Source organism: Canis aureus, chromosome 23 (assembly GCF_053574225.1).
Source record: "Canis aureus isolate CA01 chromosome 23, VMU_Caureus_v.1.0, whole genome shotgun sequence".
Taxonomy (NCBI): Eukaryota; Metazoa; Chordata; class Mammalia; order Carnivora; family Canidae; genus Canis; species Canis aureus.
Genome location: NC_135633.1, coordinates 40,136,623 through 40,158,052, shown reverse-complemented (window position 1 = coordinate 40,158,052; position 21,430 = coordinate 40,136,623). Strand labels below are relative to the sequence as shown.

Sequence of the window (21,430 nt, the reverse complement as noted above, 5' to 3'; positions counted from 1 at the left end):
GTTATTTTAATATTCCCTAGGCTTTAAGGCCTCGTTAATCTCCACTTTATTTGCAAATCCTTCCTTGAAACTTTTTTCCCCAGTGAACATTTTCTCTGCATTCCTCTAATACCAATGGGCAAGGACGACTGTCTTTTCTTCCACAACAGTTTTCAGATCAGTATATTCCTTTCCATTTCCATTTTTTCCACACCTGTTAGCATCTTAACAATATGTCCCTGCACTATGAAAACAGCTTCCTAAATCTCCCTGGACACCATTCTTTTCTATCAATCTTCTGGTTCCTTATTGCCTGAAGGACTAATTAACTTAACAGATATTAATTAGGCCTTCACATATTCCTGAAGGAGGACCAGGACTGGGGCAGACAAGGAACAAGGTCAATGGATTAATCTGCAGTAAGGGTTTAAAGAAGGTTTTGGCATGATTCCTACATTTAATTGTTTTTGTTGAGCTCCAGAATTATTGAATACCTAAATATTAAATAACAGAAAAGAATTCTTACAGTTGAAGAATAATACAGAAAAGAACCCATGAGTATTTCTTTATATATTCATTTATTGCTCAAGCATGTAGATTATCTATGTAATTAGACCATCTCTCTGGCCAAATATATTTGACCACCTGTTTATTCCAGACATTGATAAAAAGTCCAAAGTTAATTACTAATGAGTTATTAAAATAGCAAAAGAAAGGAAAAGAAAGAAGATCCTTTCAGATCTTAGGTGGCCACACAGCATTTTTATAGCGGACAAAAAGGCCCAAATTCTATCTTTTGATGCTTTAACTTCTTATTCATTCCCACACAGTCAAATTGGACTACTGGTTATCTTAGAATATCCTTTCTGGTTTCCTGAACTTATGTCACTGCTATCTTTACTGGAGGGCAATGCTTACTGCTATTTTTGGATTTTGCCATAATCTACTAATTTTTCAAGGAGTAGATACAATCTGTCTCCTGCAGGCAAGTGTCATTCTCTGGTCACTCCCCTCCTGCTAGAAATGGTTTTTTCCTCTTGTGAAGCTTTAAATCCCTTGTGATCTGTACCCTATAGTTGCCCAATGGACTCCTTGTTCCCATGCTCCACAATCTCTCATTTTCCTTGTCCTCAGCACCCTTCCACCTGCCCATCTGCCTCCTCCTCTCAAGGACCTAGAAAAGAAAAAGAAAAAACCCTTTCCATCAAAATAATATGAGTAACTCATATTACTAGCCTTCTATGTGCATCTTCTCTCCTGCCCTCTTTGAGGGAAGTTTCATATCAGCAACTCTCCACCACAGTACTGATCAATCACAATCATTTTCAGAGATACCATATTTCATTTGTTACCAATATTATTTGAAATGCCAAAATTTGCAAAATAGTTATCCTTTATATTACACCATTCTCATTTAATGGTATTCCAAAATAAGTCAGAGAGACTTATTTTCTAATAAGTGTGCTACACATGGGACAACTGTCTTTTACTAGATCACAGCATGGGGGAGAAAAAGAGGGGCTGAAAATTGTTGTATGATATTTTTTTATACAGTTGTTGTCTAAGTGCCTTCATCATCAAGGCATCCAATCATTATCCTTGACAAGTATAGGTACTTGATCAATCTGTGCTGTTTGCATTAACAACCAAAGAGTGATATAGGGTGCCTCTTGAGACTTCAAAGTATATGATTAAGAAGAACAAAGACATGGTAATAAGAGAATATAAATCAAATGACTAACTTACCGACTTAAAGATGCATATCATCACCAGGTAACATCTGAGAGCTTCTCTTCAATTAGATAAGGACAGCTCACTTCAAAAACAAATATGGTGTACTGTCATGAGAAATGAATTGGAAATCATGAGATGGTATTTGTTCCACACTGTTATTTTCTAACTGCTTTAACTTTGGGCAAGTCACCTATCTCACTGAGCCTCAGTTTTCTTATTTTTGAAAGGACTAAGACATCAATCTCATCTAACTTTGACAGTGTTCCTAAAGTACTTTATAAAGCACTATGCAAATATAAGGTGATATTGCTTCGATTATTGTGTCCATGGAGGTAATTCATTTCCATTTACTCAAGTTTGTCTATACGTGCATTTCTAATGCATACCTCACCATGGCCATTTAACTTGTTTTTGTCAGCAAGATAGTTATTTACATCCAATTATGCTGTAATTGGGTAAATTTATATAGATGATTCTGTCATTTTCTTATATATCATGGTGTATTTCTCAGTGTAATCGTCAAAATCAAGATGTCAGATTTTAGGCAAGGCTCAGAAGGAAATTATTCCACCTAATTTAGAGTGTCTGAATATAAACAATATCAAATTCCTCTTATCTTTTAAAAACTATATTTCCACACTTCGTAATTCAAAGCAAATTGTTGCAAGCAAAATATATTGATAAAAAGTTTAAGAAAATGGAACTGCAATTGGAAATTTTCTACTTATAATATTCTTAATTCATGAGATTCTTTTATTAGCCTCGTATTTTCTGAAGTCATTCTAAAGGCATAGTTGCTAGTGACATTACAAGCTTTTTAAAATTAAAAAAAAAATTTGTTTTAAGTATTTTTTGTATTAGAAAGCTCATAATCTTACTCTTCCTCCCTCCTGGCTGCCTCTCAACCCAAAATCATAAACAGGAGAGGTTTAGTAATGAAGATAATTTTTTCATGAAAAGAATGTGCTAATTTTCAGAGAATATATTTGATTATTTTGATGCCCTAGATCTGTACAACTCATGAAGGTACTAATAAACCATGTCACAAAGGAGAGGATAAGGGTATATAGTTTTTTAATTCAGTGAAATATTCTGAGGATTTTAATTGTTTATATAGCCTTAATAAAACCCCAATTTTTCAGGATAAAAACACACAGGTCATTCAACAGTTATTTATTTTTTAAAATTTGTTATTTTTATTCAACAGCCATTTAAAATGAACACAAAAATTATAAATTCCATAGACGTTTTTGACAGTCAAAATACTTCTTAACATTTGTCTCCTAATGATGGTGAGCCATGGCATAATGCTAATTCCTACAGGTTTTGGCAGATGAAGAGAGAACCTGGAAGAGGTCATTGAGCTGACATCCAGAGCTTGCTTGAAGTGAATAAATTATTTATGTGTCACGCATGGAATACAAAAGGGAAGAATAAACTTCTGAGCATAAAGGTAGAAGGTGTCATTTTGGCAGACACAAACTGTAAACAAACAAACAAACAAAAAAACAAACAAAAAATGCAATCCTCAAATAACATTATCTAAATGCTTTTTCTCCCTCACAGGAAAGAACAAATTGTCATAGTAGAAAGAACATTATATTACGTAGAATTATATTTGGCAAAGGGTTAATTGGTGCCTGGAAAGAGCATGAAGTTTTGCAAGGTTGTTTTGGGCCAAACTGTCCTTTCCAGATGTAGCACCATTTGTTCTCTCTCCATTTCTCTCTCTTCCTTCCTTTCTAATGCCTAAAATATCCAGTGGGGAGAGTCAAGTGCTATAGACAGGTGAGGAAGAGTTCACTTTCCCTCTTCTTACCACAGGTCCCTTAGAACAAATGTATAATCCTGATGTTAAAAAAAAAAATCTCAACAACAATCATGATTTTACCCCAATTGGCTGGAAGACTTGATGGTGAGATTTGCAGAGGTGCTATGCTTTATAAAGTACTCTTATGTGTACTACACCACTTGGGTTCCTCCCAGCAGTCATGTGAGGTGAGCATGGGAGGTTTATTTCTTCCATTTTTTTTTTTAACAAAGAACAAAGAGGTACAAAGGAGTTAAGTGATTTGCCCACCATCACTCAGGGTCGAATCTTACACCCACATTTTGGGACTACTATCCATACGGCCTCCATAAACTTTCATCACCAAGAAGTTTCACTAGAACAGACACACACACACACACACACGTACATATATTAGATATATACATATATATAAATTACAAAAAAAGAACAAATACTCCCTTTGTGATTTTCATAGTAGATATGAAGATCTGTATTTTTGTACTTAATAAAATCTTTATTTGCATACACTGAGCACAACTCAGTAAGTTATTTATTTATATTATTATTTTATTTATTTATTTAAGATTACAGTAAGTTATTTTTTTATTTTATTTTTTACAGTAAGTTATATAAAAAGTAGATCCATAAGATAAAAAAACAATTTCATTAATATAGACTTTTTTGAATATTGTATTATTTTTAAAATGTAATTCTAACAAAAACAATTCCGTATGAATTTCTTGAAATGAAATGCATTGATCACTCAGTTACTGGTTCAAAGATATTGAGCACATACTGTGTTCTAGACAATGCACTGGGTACTATGCTATAACAGGAAACAAAGAACACTTCTGTCTGCACCCTCAGAACACTCCATCCAGCAGATGAGGCAGACATACACCAAAGAGTTATTAAGTGCCTAATGCCAGGACTCTGGGAATCCAACCTAGTCAAGAGGGGGTCAGAAAAGCTGCCCTCAAGAAAAAGCAATTCAGGTAAAAAAAAAAAAAAAACTGGTAGGAAGAGTTTAGTCAAAAAGGAAGGAAGAGAGAGAGAGGAGGGAGCACCATAGAAGAGCATTTCAGAAGAAGCAAGCTGTGGAAGAGGAATAATGTAGAATTTAGGGAAGTGGATGTGATCACCAAGGAGACAATCTAGCATTAAAATAGACCACAGACCAAACCTGATGGAACAACCAAAAATATATTATGGCTTTACCACATATTTCACTTTACACTAAATTCTGTTTCTCAGCCAGAGTTCAAGACCACATGAGTATATCGTTTTATTTTCTGAAACGCAATATCCATACAGAATGCAAAAACTAACATGCTTAGATAGCTTCTCCTTACAAGAACACTTCACCTGTACTGTCTCACTGAATCCTCACAACCTTTGCCAAATGATATACTTACTCTCTACTTTTTATTAAGGCTTACAGACTATTATTTTCCAAGCATCCAGGCTGGCAGATCCAGGATTAGAACCCAGATTTTAGGCTCCTTTCTCCATTGCAGTTTCCAGGACACCACCCAATGGTCCTGTTAGCTTAAGAATCCTATTTGTCCATCAAATGTTTATTAAAAGTTCCCATTTTGGAGGAAAAAACTTTTCATGAACCAAGAAATGAAAAGTAATCAAATTTGGACTCCATTTCTCCAGTGTCTCCTGTGTCCATTTCCATTGGTATGCAGAATATTTGAGGCTCTCTCCCCCACATGACCATAGACACTATGAGCAAAGGCATGGCCAGAAACCATGTCAGGGCTTTGTGCAGATTGACTGGGTTGAACAGTTTCCTTCTTGCACATTTATCCAAAGGTTTTTCAATCTGCTATCACGTTTTTAGGTACTTCTACATATGATTCCAAAGACTGTCACCATTAATATCCAGAGTTAATGCTCCATCAAAACCTATGTTGGGAGCAAGAATCTTTCCACAGTAAAGCTTAGTAGGGTAAATCCAGTTATGCTTCTAGTTTCTAGCCCATGCTTTGTATGAAAAGTGGCCTCGGCAACCTGAAAGACTGAGCATCCTTCCCAACATGCCTGTTTCTTATTCTGCTGGTAGGAGAGAAAAGGGGCTGGGTTGTTGGCAACCATCCTCCCAACCAAATCCCATAAATAGTCTGGCCCATTTCTTTTGTGTCATGTCCCAGAAGTTAGTCGATACCTGGGAAGAAGAAAGTAATGCACTAAAAACATAAAAGGTGGCAAGTCAGGTTAATGCAAAATGTAGAAACAAATCCAGATACTCTCCTGGAAAGGAAAATTAGGTTGGCAGGGTCCATTCTGCTATTGGGAACGCATCGCAACCTCCAAACCTGGAAAGAATTGATCTAACCTTTGCAGGAAGAGGGGTAGGGGTGGGGGACATATCACATTCCAGAATTCTGAAGGACACAGGTTGCAAAATATTGGATAGATTAAACAGAGGAAGAAGCAGAAAAAAGATGCCCACAAAAAGGAAAGGCGTAGGTGTCCCAGGCGTGAGTAGGTCTGGCAGTTGCAGTCAGGCAGCCCAAGGCTGGTGGGCGCCAAATACAATCCAGGCCCCTGGGCTATCTGGACAAGAGACCTCCTGGTTACAGAGACCTTGGATTCCTTTGTGATGAGAAATCCGCCCCCCCCCCCCCCCGGGTCTCTCCACAGAACATCCCGAAGATCAGGCCATGTCTTCTGACCACTAGTGAGGTTCCTGACAGAGCGTCTGTAGTTTCAGAAGTTGTGTCATATTTAATGGTGAGGAGGACCCGGTCAGGATCTGAGGCTGAGGTACCAATTGCATCTTCTTCATCAGAGCAGCTTCCTGACCCCAGGGTGGAGACCAAAATGGACTGCTTGGGGAAAGGGAAGAGGGAGAAAGATCCTAAAAAGTCATGTGGGCCGGATACCACTCAAGACTCTACCTGGAGAGCAATATGCGAGGTTGCCAAAGGAATACGCCTCCTCATGGAACTGTGTCATTCGAGTTTTAGGCCCCAAAACACATTTGTGAGGAAAATGTGGGAGAAGTAGAAAAACGCTAATTAACTAGATATCTGTACACGTGTTCACTGAATTTCTATTTTCCAGCAGACAAGCTTGACTAACTAAAACCATGTTCAAAGTCAGGAGCTCAGACAGAAACCCCTAGTCAAACACTCCAAGCGTTGTCTTGCAGAATAAAAACTGACCTGGAACCACTGCCTACTGCCTGGTAACCCTTGACTCGTACCCCTTCCCTCCCTCTGATGACGGGGTCGGTGAGTTGAGGTCCCGGCTGTACGGGTTCCTAACAGAGGCCGCGGGCTGCAGGCGGCCCCTGCCCCCTACCAGGCCCTTCTGCACGTCAGCACCGTCAGCACCGCGCGAGGCCCGGCTCCCAGCTGGGGGCATAACCAGCCACCGCCACTGCCACCGCCACCGCGGGGGGGCGGGGGGCTCAGAACTACCGCGGGGTCTCCGTAAGGGCTCCTCCACCCCTACTACTGTCCCCTCAGACACACCTCCCTGGTACCGATCAACCAAAGGCCAATCCAACAAGGCGGCCACTTCCAAGGTCTCCGCCGCGGCGGCCTCTGACGCCTCCCCTCCTGAAGGGGCGGGCGCAGTCGTCCCCACGCGGGTCCCCTAACCCCGCCCGGGGCGCTCCCAGTCACCTGTGGTCTCCTTCTCTCCGCAGCTCCAACGGAAAGTCCGTCACGTGGGCCCAGAACGAGAAGAGCAGCCGCGGCCAGCACCTGTGGCAGCGGCTGTCCATACACATCAACAAGAAGGAGAGCCCCAACCAGACGGCGGTCATCAAGCCCTTCCCCAAGAGCCCGGAGAGCCGCGGCCTGGGCGCGGGCGGGGGCGCGGGCGGCGGGGGCGCGGGCGCGGGCGGGGGCGGCGGGGGCGCGGGCGCGGGCGCGGGCGCGGGCGGGGGCGGCGGCGGGGCCGCGGGCGGGGGCGGCGGCGGCCCGGAGCCGCCCGACGCCGGCCCCAAGGCGCTGTACGACGTGGCGGAGGCCGAGGAGCACTTCCCCGCGCCCGCGCGGCCGCGCTCGCCGTCGCCCATCAGCACGCTGAGCCAGCGCGCGGGCTCGGCCGGCCGCACGGACGACGACGTGCCGTCGCTGCACTCGGAGCCCGCGGCGCGCAGCAGCTCGTCGCAGGGCTCGCTCATGGAGCAGATCAGCAGCGTGGTGACCCGCTTCACCGCCAACATCAGCGAGCTCAACTCCATGATGCTGTCCACCGCGGCGCCCGGCCCCGGCGTGGGCGCCCCGCTCTGCTCGTCCTACCTGATCCCCAAGGAGATCCAGCTGCCCACGACCATGACGACGTTCGCCGAAATCCAGCCGCTGCCGGCCATCGAGGTCTCGGGCGGCGCGCAGCCCGCGGGGGTGGCGGCGGCGGCGGCGGCGGCGGCGGCGGCGGCCCCGCCGGCAGGGGGCGCTGCCCGGGAGTCCCCCGCCGCGGCCGGGCCCGGGCCCGACGCGGCGGCCGGCAAGGCGGACCTGGAGGAGCTGGTGGCGCTCACCCCGCCGTCCCCCTTTAGAGACTCGGTGGACTCGGGGAGTACAGCCCCCAACTCGCCGGTGTCGGAGTCCGCGCTCTGCATCCCGTCGTCTCCCAAATATGACGCCCTGATCCTCAGAGATTACACTCAGAGCTCCTCGTCGTTGTGAACGTGGTCGGAACCCGCGCCGCGCTCGCCGCGAGCCGACACCTCCCGCGTTCCCGCAGCACGTGACCGTGGGCGCCTGCCTCGGACCCGAGGCGGGAGAGGCCAAGCGCCCCCGGGAAGGAAAGCGAGCTCTGGAGCGCGTTCGGCATCCACCCACCAAGACGCCAACCACGAATCTTTGGGCAGATTTTCTTCTAGTGGCCTTAGAAAACGTGGGCTTTGCAGAAACACTGCGAATCTTTTCGAGGGCTGACAAGGAGCCTGTGGCACCAGTTCCGTACCAAGTGCTTTGCTCTAGGGAAGCAATGAGTGTGAAACAGCATAACGGAGGGGAAGAGCGTGCTTAGCGGGCACCTGTAAAAAGTTCTGTTTACTTTCTTTTCCCAGAAGATTCTTTGATTCACCCAACATGAATGTACATTTTCTAACAAACTAAAAATCTGGGACCAAACGTGACCATTTCTCTCTCTCTCTCTCTCTTTTTTTTTTTTCCTTTCTTTTTTGCTGTCTTTTAAAGACCTTGCAAAGCAGGACCTTGAGGCGTTGCTGTGACTGTGCCCCTTGCATAACACACAGCTGCGTAAGGAGCGCTGCCCTGACGCGTGTAGGGCTTTTACCAGAGACATTCCTCTCCGATTTGGTTTGAAATCCTCTTCCAGAAGCCTGCATCCGGGAGTCCACCTAGTGATTTCAATTCACCTCCATTAACCAAGAAAACCAGTGGAAGATTTCTTGACTATTTTCACCATGTTGCCAATCAATACTGGAGTAGCAAAAAAGAAAAAAAAAAAAGAAAAAAAAGAAAAAAATATTTTCTGGAATACTGTTTTGTAATTCCCTCACTGGGGTACGTTGTGTAGCTGGAAATTCTCTTTATAATAATAATAATAATAATAATAATAATTAGTAGTAGTAATAATTCCTGAGCTCCAGCTTGGCTATCTCGTTCATGAAATGTGGCCACTCCTCCTAATGAATGCTGTTCCATTAGCATTGCCAGCTAAAATATTAAAATACGCATTTGGGCTTCTTCATCCCCTTCCTTTGAGAACCTGATGCACAAAGAGCCCCTCTGTTCTTTTCAAGTCCCACCACTGGAAGAATGGTCTATAGACCCTCTGAAGACAGCGTCATGATTGGAGGGACTGTTGTTCAAAAAGTTAACACAATCTTAATACACTGGAAATTTTAAACTGTGTCAAGTTGGCTTAGCAGAGATTTAGCTATGCCAGTAAGCAGTGATTTTAACTTTTCTTGGCTGCTTAAACAGGGCAGCTATGAACTATGACAAATGTAGATTTTTCAAAGCAATACAGAATACTAAAACAGAGGAACCTTAATGGATATAAACCACACAGTCTTTCTTAGCCATTCCAAAAAGAGGCAAAGCGATTATTTCCTTTTTAAAATAATTATTAATATGATTTTGTGCACTTACTACTGTCACTTTTTAAATACTGCAGAAAAGAGATTTAAAGATACAATAGAAATACATGTGCTTTATTAGGCTCATATAAGTAGAAATCATAGCTCAAGACCTGCATCCACTGTCCTCTCTTTCTTCCTCCCTCCCATTACAGCTATCCTGAGGTGCCAAATGTTTTTTGTTGTTGTTGTTGTTGTTGTTTTGGTTTGGTTTGGTTTGGTTTTTAATTTTAAATAAGGATAGTAATAAAAGGAGGAGGTGTCCTGTAAGTTTAGAGTTTAGTTGATCTAGCCTTATACTAAAGATAGCCTTATGAAAAAGATTTGCTGTGAGGCAGAAGTATATTTTTAGCAGAAAGAAAAATGAATGAAACCATTTTCTCTAGCTCAATATCCTTACTTTGGCATGTATTTTTTTTTTTATTTTACACCTACTTTAAAAAAGAATTTGTGAAATGGAAATATATCCACTGGCATAATTTTTCATTCCCCACTTTTAAAAGTTGTAATGAATATACTGTTTGACTTTCCTGATAACTGTTCTTATATTAAATTTTTAAATCAAATCTCCCAATATAAAATGTTAAACGCTAACATTAATTTACTGAAATATAAATTTTCAAAAAATCAGCCTCCCATACCAGATTTGAAAATAACGTCTTCAGAGCACCCTGAACCTAGATGTTATAATGAGACTCTTGAAACAGTGAATTCAGCTAAGTTTTATGGTTTCATTGAAATTGAATGTCTGCCTCTACGTGAAAAACAATTGTAAATATTTTGAAGCATTAACACCCCTCAATTCTCTTGAAAAAGATGGCTTTCACCTGGAGATTACCATCTGGATATCTTAAACATTGAAACCTTTCCAAATATACTCTACTAAGTTTTAAATTTGTTTCTTAAACCCTTTGGCTGATTTCCATTTTATTCTCAAGTATAAGTTTCATTATACTGACCAATTAAAAAAACATTTTAAAAAACTTTCTGCTTTTGAATGATCAAATTCCCCTTCTAAATTTTTAGTAGCGTATTTCTTTTAAAAAGTACACTACGTTATGAGAAAATTCATCAGAAATTAAAATTTAATGCAAACAAATTGCCATCTGATAATTCTATATGAAAGTACAGTCAACTGTAATAAGAAAAATAATTTATCCAATTAGAGGAGAACAAGATGTGTTTTTCTCTGTGTTTCTGTGCCCTTTGCCACTTCATTCAGTACATTGTATAATACGTAATATTATTAGTAATGCATTCTTGGGATCTTTTATTTTGGAATGATGCTAACTCTGTCTCTTTGCCAATTCTAATACCAGGTTCCAAGTAATAAATCTACAAGGAGAACTGAATATTCATTCTAGGGCTAGGATATGAACTTTGCAATTCATTGGGGTACCTATTTTCATTGAATTTCCTTGAAAACAGTCTGTTCCTGGTGCCCAGTGATAATTCAGTCGGACCAGCATGACCAGAAGGAAGGGGAAAGTACAGTGAAATGCGAAGATTCAGAAAAGTGACCCTGAAGGACAGTTTGGTTCCAAGATGAAAAAAGAAGACCGGGTTTGATCAAGTTATGCGGACCCCCTAGGCAGTCTACTCACTCTCCTGTTGCAGGAGAGGAGGAGGGGCAGCCCAAGAAGACCCTGTGGATTGGGGAGAAGCATCTCTTTGGGTGAGGGGTGGGGAACAGAGAGGGAGCACGCAAAGGAGCGTCCTAGAGATTGGACTGAAGCAAAGAGAAATAGTAAATCCCCCCGAATGTGCTAATCGTTGTCAGTGACGGTCTTTCCCGGGCTTCGGCTGTTAACCAGCAAGTTATCAGGAAGACTAGGAGCTATTTCTGACCGTGAATGAGTTGTGTCATGGCTCTGCTGCGATCCTGTGACTTCCAAACCAGGAATCAAACACTTTTTAAGAAACAAACATTTCCTATGCTAGTCTCCCAGCAAGATGTACATGTTTTGGAGACTTGGAAAGTATCATCTGAGTTCACGTTTAGCCGCAGCTTATTACTAGCCCTTGAGCTGCCAGAATCTCGTAGTCAACCATTTACGGTTTTATACTGTGAAAAATACAGATCAGTGAAAAGCATAAAGACGAGGGGAAATTCACTTTCAAGAGGGTCTGAGGCGGGAGAGATCCTCTGCTGTGTGTTGAAGAGTGAGGCATGTATAAAATAGATGGCTGAATTTCACTGATCTTCCCAATGTGAAAAAATATACTATGTATATTGTGTGCATTTCTAGAATTCAATGGCAGCTGCTGGTGGTGTTGTAATTAGAGATCTATATAGAATATAGATGTTTTAGAGAGACGGTGCCAATCCTAAAAGATTTGTGTGGGCTACAAGTGCTTGTACTTACTTTTTTTCTGCACTTTAACTGATTTGGTTTTAAGATTGTGTGCGCGTACCTGTTCTTTTTCTGTTGTTGCAGCTTGTACTATTAAAACAATAGAGAATGTTGAATTATTTTGATGTGAATTGCAGATGATTTTTTTCATAAAGTTTAACATTTTTATCAGCATTGTTTTGCTTTGTACTTGTATAAATGTGTTTTATTTTAGCATTTGAAAGTACATTTGCCTGTTTCTCAGTTGTCTGAATCATGTTATAGTTGGTGTTTGTGAAGTCAGTTACTTTTTGAAAAATATTAAAACAGAAACTATGGTATGACTTTAAGATTCTTCCCCTTAAATGTTTAGAATGTTGTCTTAATAGTGTTTTCCAAGACCCAAAGAGCCATACTATTAATTAATCTTTAAATTCTGAATGATCTACACATTTGAATTATGGGATTTACAAAGTAGCCTGTGGACAATAGATAAAAATGTAAACCAACCACAAACCAACCAGAGATGTTGTCCTCAAAGACAACTACAAACACCTTTTAAGACATAAGTATTTTTTTTTAGACAATGAAGCATGTAGGGATTATACCTTGTTTTTTGTGCCTGGAAATACAAATACAAATTATAGTTCCACAATTATCTGTGTTGATAGAGGTTACATCATAAAAATAATATAGATTATGTGTGTTTATATATCTGTGTATGTCTGGATGTGTATACATACACACATCTATATAGATATTTTACTTTTGAGCCCATCTGTATACGTGTCCCTGTGTGTGTTTGTTTGTGTGCGCATGTGTGGGCATATCTGTATAATTTTACCAGAAAAAAACAATTACTTGTCAAATCACTTTCTACCTTGATGGATTCTTAAGCAAATTTACACTCCTAAACACAAATTATCTAAAAACCTAAAAGCATGATGTATGGAAGAGAAAAACAATGTAGATTTTAAAACATAGCTTCTCTCTGCTTCCCTACATTGTATTATTTATACACATATAATATGTATATACATATATTCTTATACATATGGAAATTGATACAAAATATGTTTGATCTTAAAAAAGAAAACCATTTTGTGTGCTTTGTCAGACTCTCCTGCTTCAGTGTCTTCTATTCTGAAGTAATACAAATGGGCATATTAAACTTAGGGTGTGAGATGAGATATCTGGACCACATAGAACAAATCATTTTCTAAAGATCAAATAAGTTTTCTAAAGACTCTGTAGACTCACAGTAGGCCAGTCAGAAAGAGCAGTGAATTAAAAAATCCATTGCCATGACCCCAGTGACCTTGGAAAAATGACCTTGAGTTCTCTATAACTCAGTTCCTCTTTTTTAAAATGCAGAGATAAATTACAAGAACCTGTGAGAATTCTTTTCATTTCCTGTACTCCTGGTACATGACAAATGCTCAGGAGATAATAGCTATTATTTGTGGCAACATAGAATTAAAAATCAGCTTAGATATGTGAATATTATTTGTAGAACTATAACAAATTCTTGTCCAACTTAAAGCACATATCACTGGGTATGAGTTGGGGGAAAGCCTATCCAGTTTTGAACTCATGCAACCTTGGAACTGTGCATCTAGGATGATTTAGCAAAATGATCTTAAACACCACAGAAAGAATGCTTTTCTTCTGTTATAATCTATGCTGAACACTGGCCAATTCCTTGGTTATACTCTCCATGAATTGGATCAGTTTTTAAAAATAAACAAGTCTCAAACATTTATTTTCTTATGGTAGTCAGCAAGATATATAGGTAGGTAAATAGAATTATATTAACGAAGTTGTCTCCTTAAACACAGTATAGTATTTACTTTTTTTTCCTCAGAGTATTTTGAAATTCAGAATCAGTTACTATGTTTCACCCTATTATTTTTTAAAAAGGATTTTAGTAAATTCTATGAAGAAAACCTGTAGACCCAGCCTCTGTGGCCATTCTTAGAGTCCTGAATAAAAAGTATTATAAGAAAACTTATCCACATGAATGAATTTTTTATTTATTTTTTTTAATGAATTTTTTAAATTAGCTTTTCGTCCAGAACAAAGGTATTTATTTTTGCTGTGACATAGAGTCTTCTTGAGGTATATGACCCCTATAAACATTTATATAAACAGGCTAGTTATGTGGTATATGTATCAGACACATTGGCTTATTTATATATAGCTTGTATTTTAATCAGTTGACATAAAAGAAAGCTTTACATAACTATAGTGTTTCTAGAAAAGGACTAATGTTAAGTAGTAAATTATATGAATGATATGTCCATGAAAATTATGTAATGTAGTAAATGGCTTTCTGAACTGCCAAATAGTAACAGATGTTTCATAAAAGATATTAGAATTTTAAAAGTTTGGAAAATATAACAACTCTAAGTTAGATGACGATTTTTGCTTCAGAACTTGGCACTCTTTAAAAATGCTAATGCACATTAACTCTAGAAATCTGTTTTTTTTTTATTTTTATTTTTTATGAGTGGTCTCCTCTGAGTAGAGCTTCATAGAATGAATTTTGAAAATGCTATGATACAAAATTTATAATTTGTACACATTTTTTCCTTCAGTCTTGAAAATTAATTGCTATTTCCATAATGATCTCCTTAGGCTTTTAAAGGAGCAAAGATGGATAGTGTCACCTTCAGAGCCATTTTAATGAGCCACGGGAAGTCTTACTCAATTTTATTATCCAGTTTCCTCCTATTTTCTGATTTCCCAGGGCTCCACCAGAACATCAACTTTAGTCTCAGGAGTCAAGCTGAGGATTTTCTTTTTCTTTCTTTCTTTTTTTTTGTTTTTGTTTTTGTTTTTGTTTTCATCAGACAGGTTGGATGGCTCCCCTAACTCCAACAGCTTTGGATGAAGTAATATATGACTCCGTAGCATTAGGAGATGTTAAGTAGCCAGTGAACTGTATGCCAGGAGCAGTAGAAGACTATAAGAGTGCTATCCAGAAGTTATTTTAGGAACTTTTTTTCAGATTTTTCTAATTTACCTCAATAAGCGAAGTTACATGGACATATCTATAACATTTATCATAATAATGTGTTTCTACTCCTACATATTCAAGATTATTTCCACCTTTTACTTCCCTATATGTTGTGGTTCTCTGTCACATTCTTTCTGAAGAGCTCAAATCACATCATTAACTCTAGTATAACCACCCCACACTCCCAAGGATGTATTAAAAACTCTAAATGGCTAGAGAGAAAAGTTCTTATTCTGGGAAGACAAGTACCCACCTCAATAATCTAGGACAAATCAAGCAGCAAAATTAGGGGAAGACCCTGGTTAGTTCTATCTGGTCACAAGAGAAAAGCCAGTAGAAATGCTTTCTTGCTCTTTGCATAATAACAAAGAGCCCCAAATTCAATTCTTAAGAAATAAGGAGCTGAGACACAGTTCTTAAGAAATAAGGAGCTGTCCAAGTGGACAAAGTGGGAGTGGGGGGCACAAGGAAAATACAAGTAATGATGACTAGGCCAAAAGATAAAAAGTCCACATAAATTAAAGGAAAAATAATGCAATTATGTTACTAAATGATGGTAACCAGCACCATCAGTTAATCCAATCTTCACATATGCAAAACACTGATAGAGGCAGATGCTAAATAAACAAAGGTAGGTATAGGAATATTAATGTCTAACAAGAAGTAATTTAAAATGAAATTAACTTAAAGGCAAAAAGGTTTATTTTGAATTGATAAAAATTTACTCGGAAAATGGAACAGTCCTGAACTTATGTGTGCTTAACAATATGACTTCAAACACATAAAGCAAAAACTGATATAAATATACACACACAAAAATTCCACAAGGAACCTTTTTAATATACTTAACTCACAAATACATCAAGAAGCCAAAAGAAAAAAAAGAAATCGAATTTAGAGGAATCAAGTAACATGAATACAATAAAATATATCAAATGTATTTAGAGCTTTATTCTTGTTAACAAAAAATAGACATTCTTTTAGTCATCCATGAAATATTTATAAACATTAACCTTGGATTTGACCACAAAGGAAATCTTAACAAATCTCCAAAAGCAAAAATCATATAGTCTACATTCACTGGCTAAAAAAATGAATTTTGAAACTAAAAAATATATATGCAAAAGAGATGTTCATTTGGGATCTCTTCTCTAAGACCTTTTTTAGGATGAAGAAAACTAAAATTACAATCTACTTTGAAATGTACTTTAGTGAAAACTCTGCAAATTAAAATCTGTGTAACCATTAAACAGTACTCCAAAGAAAATGTTTTATACTAAATGTGCACATTAAAAAGTAGACTGAGAATAAATTAATTACACATTCTACTGAACATATTGAAAACTAAACAATAAAGACAATACAAATGCTGATTAAATCAAGATTAATACAAGAATGCAAATATCTGGGGTGTCTGGGTGGCTCAGTTGGTTGAGTGTCCAACCCATGACTTTGGTTCAGGTCCTGATCTTGATAGGTCATAAGATGGAGCCCTGCAGCTGGCTCTGCACTCAGTGGGGAGTCAGCATGAAAGAATCTCTCCCTCAACCACTCCTCCCACCATCTCTCTCTTTCAATTAAATAAACACATCTTTTTTAAAGAAGAATACAAATATCTAACAGAAAGTTAAAAGTTATCATTAAAACCAAGGTCTTCTAATTTGAAAAGACCAATATAATGATGAACACATGTCAAATTTAATCAAGAGAGAAATCAAATTAATATTAGTAATAAGAAAGGAGTCACAGCTACATGTACAGAGAATATATGTAAGAAAACACTAGGTAAAACCTTTTACTAATCTAAAAATATGAAAATATAAAATTATCCGATTGAAACAAAAACAAGGGATGCCTGGGTGGCTCAGTGGTTGACAGTATGCCTTCAGCTCAGGATGTGATCCCACATTGGGCTCCCTGAAGGAAGCCTGCTTCTGTCTCTGCCTCTCTCTCTGTGTCCCTTATGAACAAATAAATAAAATCTTTAAAAAAAAAAAAAAGTAGAAAATGCAGATAAACCAAAAATGATAAAATATCATGAAAGAAATTTTTTAAATATCAAACCCTAAAAAGCATATACCTGAATATTTTACAGGTGAATTTTATTATGGAATATAAATATGGAACATGGAAATACCTATAACTCATTTTATGAGGCTTTTATAACTTTGGAACACAAATCAGACAAAGAAGGAAATAGTTATAGGCTATTCTTACAAACATAGATTTTAAAATCCCAAATAAACTATACATCAAGTTGTGAAATTTGATAAATTAGTAATACTTCATACCTAAATATAGTTTATCCTAAGATTTTAAGTGTTGTTCAATATTAGTAAATCTATTAACATAAGTTACTACATTAACATATTAAGAGAAAAATATAATCTATAAAATAAATAAGATAAAAACACTTGATAAGTTGACACCAATTCCTGACTAAAATAAAACAAAGTAGCAATTAAAACTGGAAGGAAATTTCCTCAGATGAGAAAAAAATCTATTAGAAACCTATAGCAAACATGCTATTGATAGAAAAATATTAGAAATCCCATTAAATCAGGAAAGAGAAATGTATACACAATTTCTAAAGTGACTATTATTAAAGTGTAAGCATTAGTTTTATTGAAACGAGTGGTTTTACTTGAGGCAACTACTTATACCTGGACTGTTCTGGGCAAACCAAAACAGGTTCACTCTAGCCTACTACTATTTAATATGACACTTGAGGGATCCCTGGGTGGCTCAGCGGTTTAGTGCCTGCCTTTGGCCCAGGGCGTGATCCTGGAGTCCCAGGAAAGTCCCAGGATCGAGTCCCGCATCAGGCTCCCTGCATGGAGCCTGCTTCTCCCTCTGGCTGTGTCTCTGCCTCTCTCTCTCTCTCTGTCTTTCACGAATAAAATCTTAAAAAAAAATAATAATAATATGACACTTGAAGTGCTAGATAAAATTTAAATCAAGAAAGAGAAAGTAGACTTTAAAGAAAGAAGTACATCTACTATTAGAAGATTCATCAACCTATAGAATCTAAAATGAGGAATAAAATATTAAATGTAATATTATGAAAAGACAAAAAAAGGAAAAAATAGTGATGAGTTTATGACGGGGCAAGCAATTTCATATCACATATTGCTCATAAGCACTGTAAAATCTGCTAAACTAGTAGAGAAAATTAAAGACATAAACACAGCAACTTTTTAATTGTGGGGGAAAAAAAAAACAGTAAAGTGTTCCTGACAAAGAGGAAGGGGAAAGATGTAGGGAAAGAGCACATCCATTGACACAAGAAAGTGCATGATGTGTTCAGGAGTGTTCACCATTAGTTTGATTTGACTAGAACTCCTTAGGAGAATTAAATGAGAAGTGAAGTAAACAGGGTTTGGCACACAGAGTATGCTCCTTTAATGCTAGCTGCTGCAACAGCTATAGTTGTATAGTGATAGTAGTGTTAGATGTTAAGGTTTAATAAAGTACTACATAAAATATGGAACATAAAAATACACCAATGCAAATTTAGATATTGTTACTTTTATTCCTGAGCATTTATGCATCTAACAGGTGGTAAGATGGTACATAAATTCAAACAATCAGAATTCAGAAGGATCCTACTCACTCGCGGTTCTCTTTCATGCACAAGCTTACAACTATTTACTATAGCAAATATCAGAACTAAATGTGAGAAAGAAGTTGATATAAATATTTACAACCAAATTAAATGAAAAGTAGATCACCTTTGGTTTGTAACTAATAAAAATAAAAAATATTCAACAAGAACAAAAAAAAAAGAGAGAGAAAATGTAACAAAGGCATGGCATTCAAATCAGGATATTCAAAACTGGTGGTGCCTGCCTTTGTCTCAGGTCAGGATCTCAGGGTCCTAGGATTGAGCCCCATATGGAGAGCTTCCTGCTCAGCAAGGAGTAGGCTTCTCCCTCTCCTTTTGCCCCTCCCTCCAACTCCTGCACATGGACGCTCTCTCTCGCTCTCAAATAAATAAATGAAATCTTAAAAAAAAAAAAAAGAAAATTTAACACTGGGGAGGGCAAAAAAGACAGCCTTTAGAAGAATACAAACTACATTGTATATGACTTGGGTCAAGAGCCTCCTGTTCTGCAGCTTCCTTCATTACGACAATTCCCCTTCCCTAGACCTTCTTTTTCTCCTGGAAGCTGAAACAGTTGTCTTAAATCAATGTTTGTAAGGTTTTTAAGGTTATGCAAGGGCCTTCGTGTCTTTAACACAGTAGATACATCCGTTTTAACTTCTCTGTCCTTTTTTATCGCAGCAATAACACAAGATCCACCCTCTCAAAAAAAAAAAATTAAGTGTATCATATGGTTTTGTTAATTATAGGCACAATGTTGTACAGCAGATCTCTAGAAATTTTCATCTTGCATTACTAAAACTTTATACCCAATGGATAGCAACGCCTCACTTCTCCCAATCCCTGCCCCTGGCAACCACCAATCTACTGAGTTTGACTATTTAAGATACCTCAGATAAGTGGAATCTTACGGTGTCTGTCCATTTGTGACTAGATTACCTCAATTGGCAGGAGGTCCTCAGAGTTTACCCCGTTTGTTATACAAGGAAGCATTTCCTTCCTTCTTCCGCTGGATAACATCCCACTGTATTTATAAACATTTTCTTTGTCCATTCATCTGTTGACTGACATTTAGGTTGTTTCCACATCCTGGCTATTGTAAATAACTAAAAAGAAATTAAATACTTAAGCCCGTGTTATCCAACACCCTTCTAGAGGCTTGCTTTCTCCTTCCCACCTCCCCTCTTTTCTTCCTTCCTTTTAAGAGAAGTCTGCGCCTTTATTGGCAAACAGGCTACAAAGCCCCCGCAGTCAGCGGCCGGGATGTCGGGCCAGCCGAGCTCCACAGCCTTGAAGGTGATGAACTCTCCCGGGTAGAGGCCAATCAACCCAGGCTTGTTTTCCACCTGGTTGAAGGCCAGGCCCCCGCAGAAGCCCACCTGGGGCGGTAGGACGACGACCGCAGACCAGGTAGCCCCACAGGCGCCGCGTCTTCAGCGCCCGGCCTCGTGCCGGGCGGCGCCTCCTGGTGCGCTCTGCGCAGGCGCCGCAGCAGGCCCTCCGCTTCCGCTTCCGCTTCCGGTTCGGGCGGGTCCGCGGCCGCCGCCTCAGGTTGCCTAGGCCCTGCCCCGCGGCCGGCGGCGTCCGCGACGCTGGGTGCACGTGCGGTAGGTCAGCGGTAGGTCAGCGACGTGTAATGTCTAGAAAGGAATTCGTGGTGAGCTGTCGCGTGGTTCTGGCCCTCTGCCCTGCTCACGCCGCTCCTGCCACATTTCCTCAGAGCCAGTTCCAAACGGCACGTGTTTCCTGCCAGTTTCACAGCAAAGGAGCAGCGCCGGGGAGGAGGGAGGAGGGGAAGGGGGGAGGACGGCGTTGCCCGGTCCAGGTTCCCACCAGCCCGGCGCCCGAGGGCACGGAACGCGGGCCTGGGCGGGCGGCCTCACGGCCTCCGGCCCTCAGCCGAGGCCCTCAGCGCGCAGGCGAGGACACAGGCCGCCCGCCGAGGCTTTCCTGGACGCTTGTGTCACGCGCAGAGTGACTGGCCTTGGGCGGAGGATGGCAGCCTAGTGGACTGTTGTGCGGCCCTGCCTGGGTGGAGACCTCTAGAGCGCACCACGAGCCTCGGGCACGGTGGCAGAGCACCTTACCCTGGTGTGGGGAAGTCACGGAGACGCCAGGCGCCCTGAGAAAAGCGAGGAGCGGAGGAGCAGCTGATAGGACCTTAAGTCGAGGCATCCAGTCGCTTTTGGTTTCAGTATGAACATGACTGGTTTGGTTAACTGAGAAACAAATCATGCACATGAGAAATGTAAGCAATTTGATTATTTTTAAAAAGATTGAATTTGAGAGTGCGCGAGCGCACAAGTTGGGGGGAGAGGGAGAAGCAGGGAGCCCGACATTGGGCTGGATCCCAGAACCCCGGGATTGTCACCTGAGCTGAAGGCACACCCTTACTGACTGAGCCACCCAGGCGCCCCGGCAATTTGATTATTTAAATTCCACAGATACTTCTTAACACAGGTCATAAAAGCAGGTTGTTTTTGTCATAATATGTAGTGTATTTCAACCTACCTTTATTTTTTGAGAGATACAGAGAGAGGGGCAGAGACACAGGCAGAGGGAGAAGCAGGTTCCACGCAGGGAGCCCGATGTGGGACTCGATCCCTGGGTCACGACCTGAGCCGAAGGCGGCTGCCCAACCGCTGAGCCACCCAGGCGTCCCTCAACCTACCTTTATGTTACATTTGATACCTAAGCTAAACGTGAAGTCTCATCCTATTTTGTCATCAAAACATGGATTTATCTTCCAAATATAATTTAGAGTAAATTTTAAGTGTTTTTGATAAATGGTAAAGAGTTGAAATTTGTCTTTATATATGTAATTCATTCAAACAACAGATACTTAATGGGTGCCTGCTACGTGTTAGGGCACTTTTCTATATTCTGAGAGGTC

The 21,430-nt window shown here is 40.0% G+C and overlaps 1 protein-coding gene and 2 long non-coding RNA genes across 9 annotated transcripts in view; 1 reads left to right on the top strand and 2 right to left on the bottom strand.

The window, feature by feature from the left end:
* The window catches only part of GRM5 (glutamate metabotropic receptor 5), a 519,134-nt gene extending 506,870 nt beyond the window's left edge, over nucleotides 1–12,264 (top strand). For all 5 annotated transcript variants that reach the window (XM_077867373.1, XM_077867375.1, XM_077867376.1 and 2 more), the window contains one exon: nucleotides 7,170–12,264. In XM_077867373.1, coding sequence (XP_077723499.1) covers nucleotides 7,170–8,157 — 988 coding nt within the window. In that variant the 3' untranslated portion in view covers nucleotides 8,158–12,264. The remainder of the gene's footprint in view (nucleotides 1–7,169) is intronic.
* Nucleotides 527–7,350, bottom strand: LOC144295036 (uncharacterized). The gene is made up of 3 exons (XR_013362378.1): nucleotides 7,147–7,350; nucleotides 1,726–1,817; nucleotides 527–1,153 (listed from the first exon to the last, which is right to left on the bottom strand). It is a non-coding gene; the product is annotated as an uncharacterized LOC144295036 (long non-coding RNA).
* Nucleotides 12,265–14,429: 2,165 nt separating the features above from the next.
* On the bottom strand, nucleotides 14,430–20,020 carry LOC144295037 (uncharacterized). Of its 3 annotated transcripts, none has more exons than XR_013362380.1 (3): nucleotides 19,917–20,020; nucleotides 19,477–19,643; nucleotides 14,430–16,915 (listed from the first exon to the last, which is right to left on the bottom strand). It is a non-coding gene; the product is annotated as an uncharacterized LOC144295037 (long non-coding RNA). The 3 variants fall into 3 exon arrangements; XR_013362379.1 differs by having other exon boundaries at nucleotides 14,430–16,893; XR_013362381.1 differs by lacking the exon at nucleotides 14,430–16,915 and adding an exon at nucleotides 18,783–18,937.
* Between the last annotated feature and the right edge of the window lie 1,410 nt (nucleotides 20,021–21,430).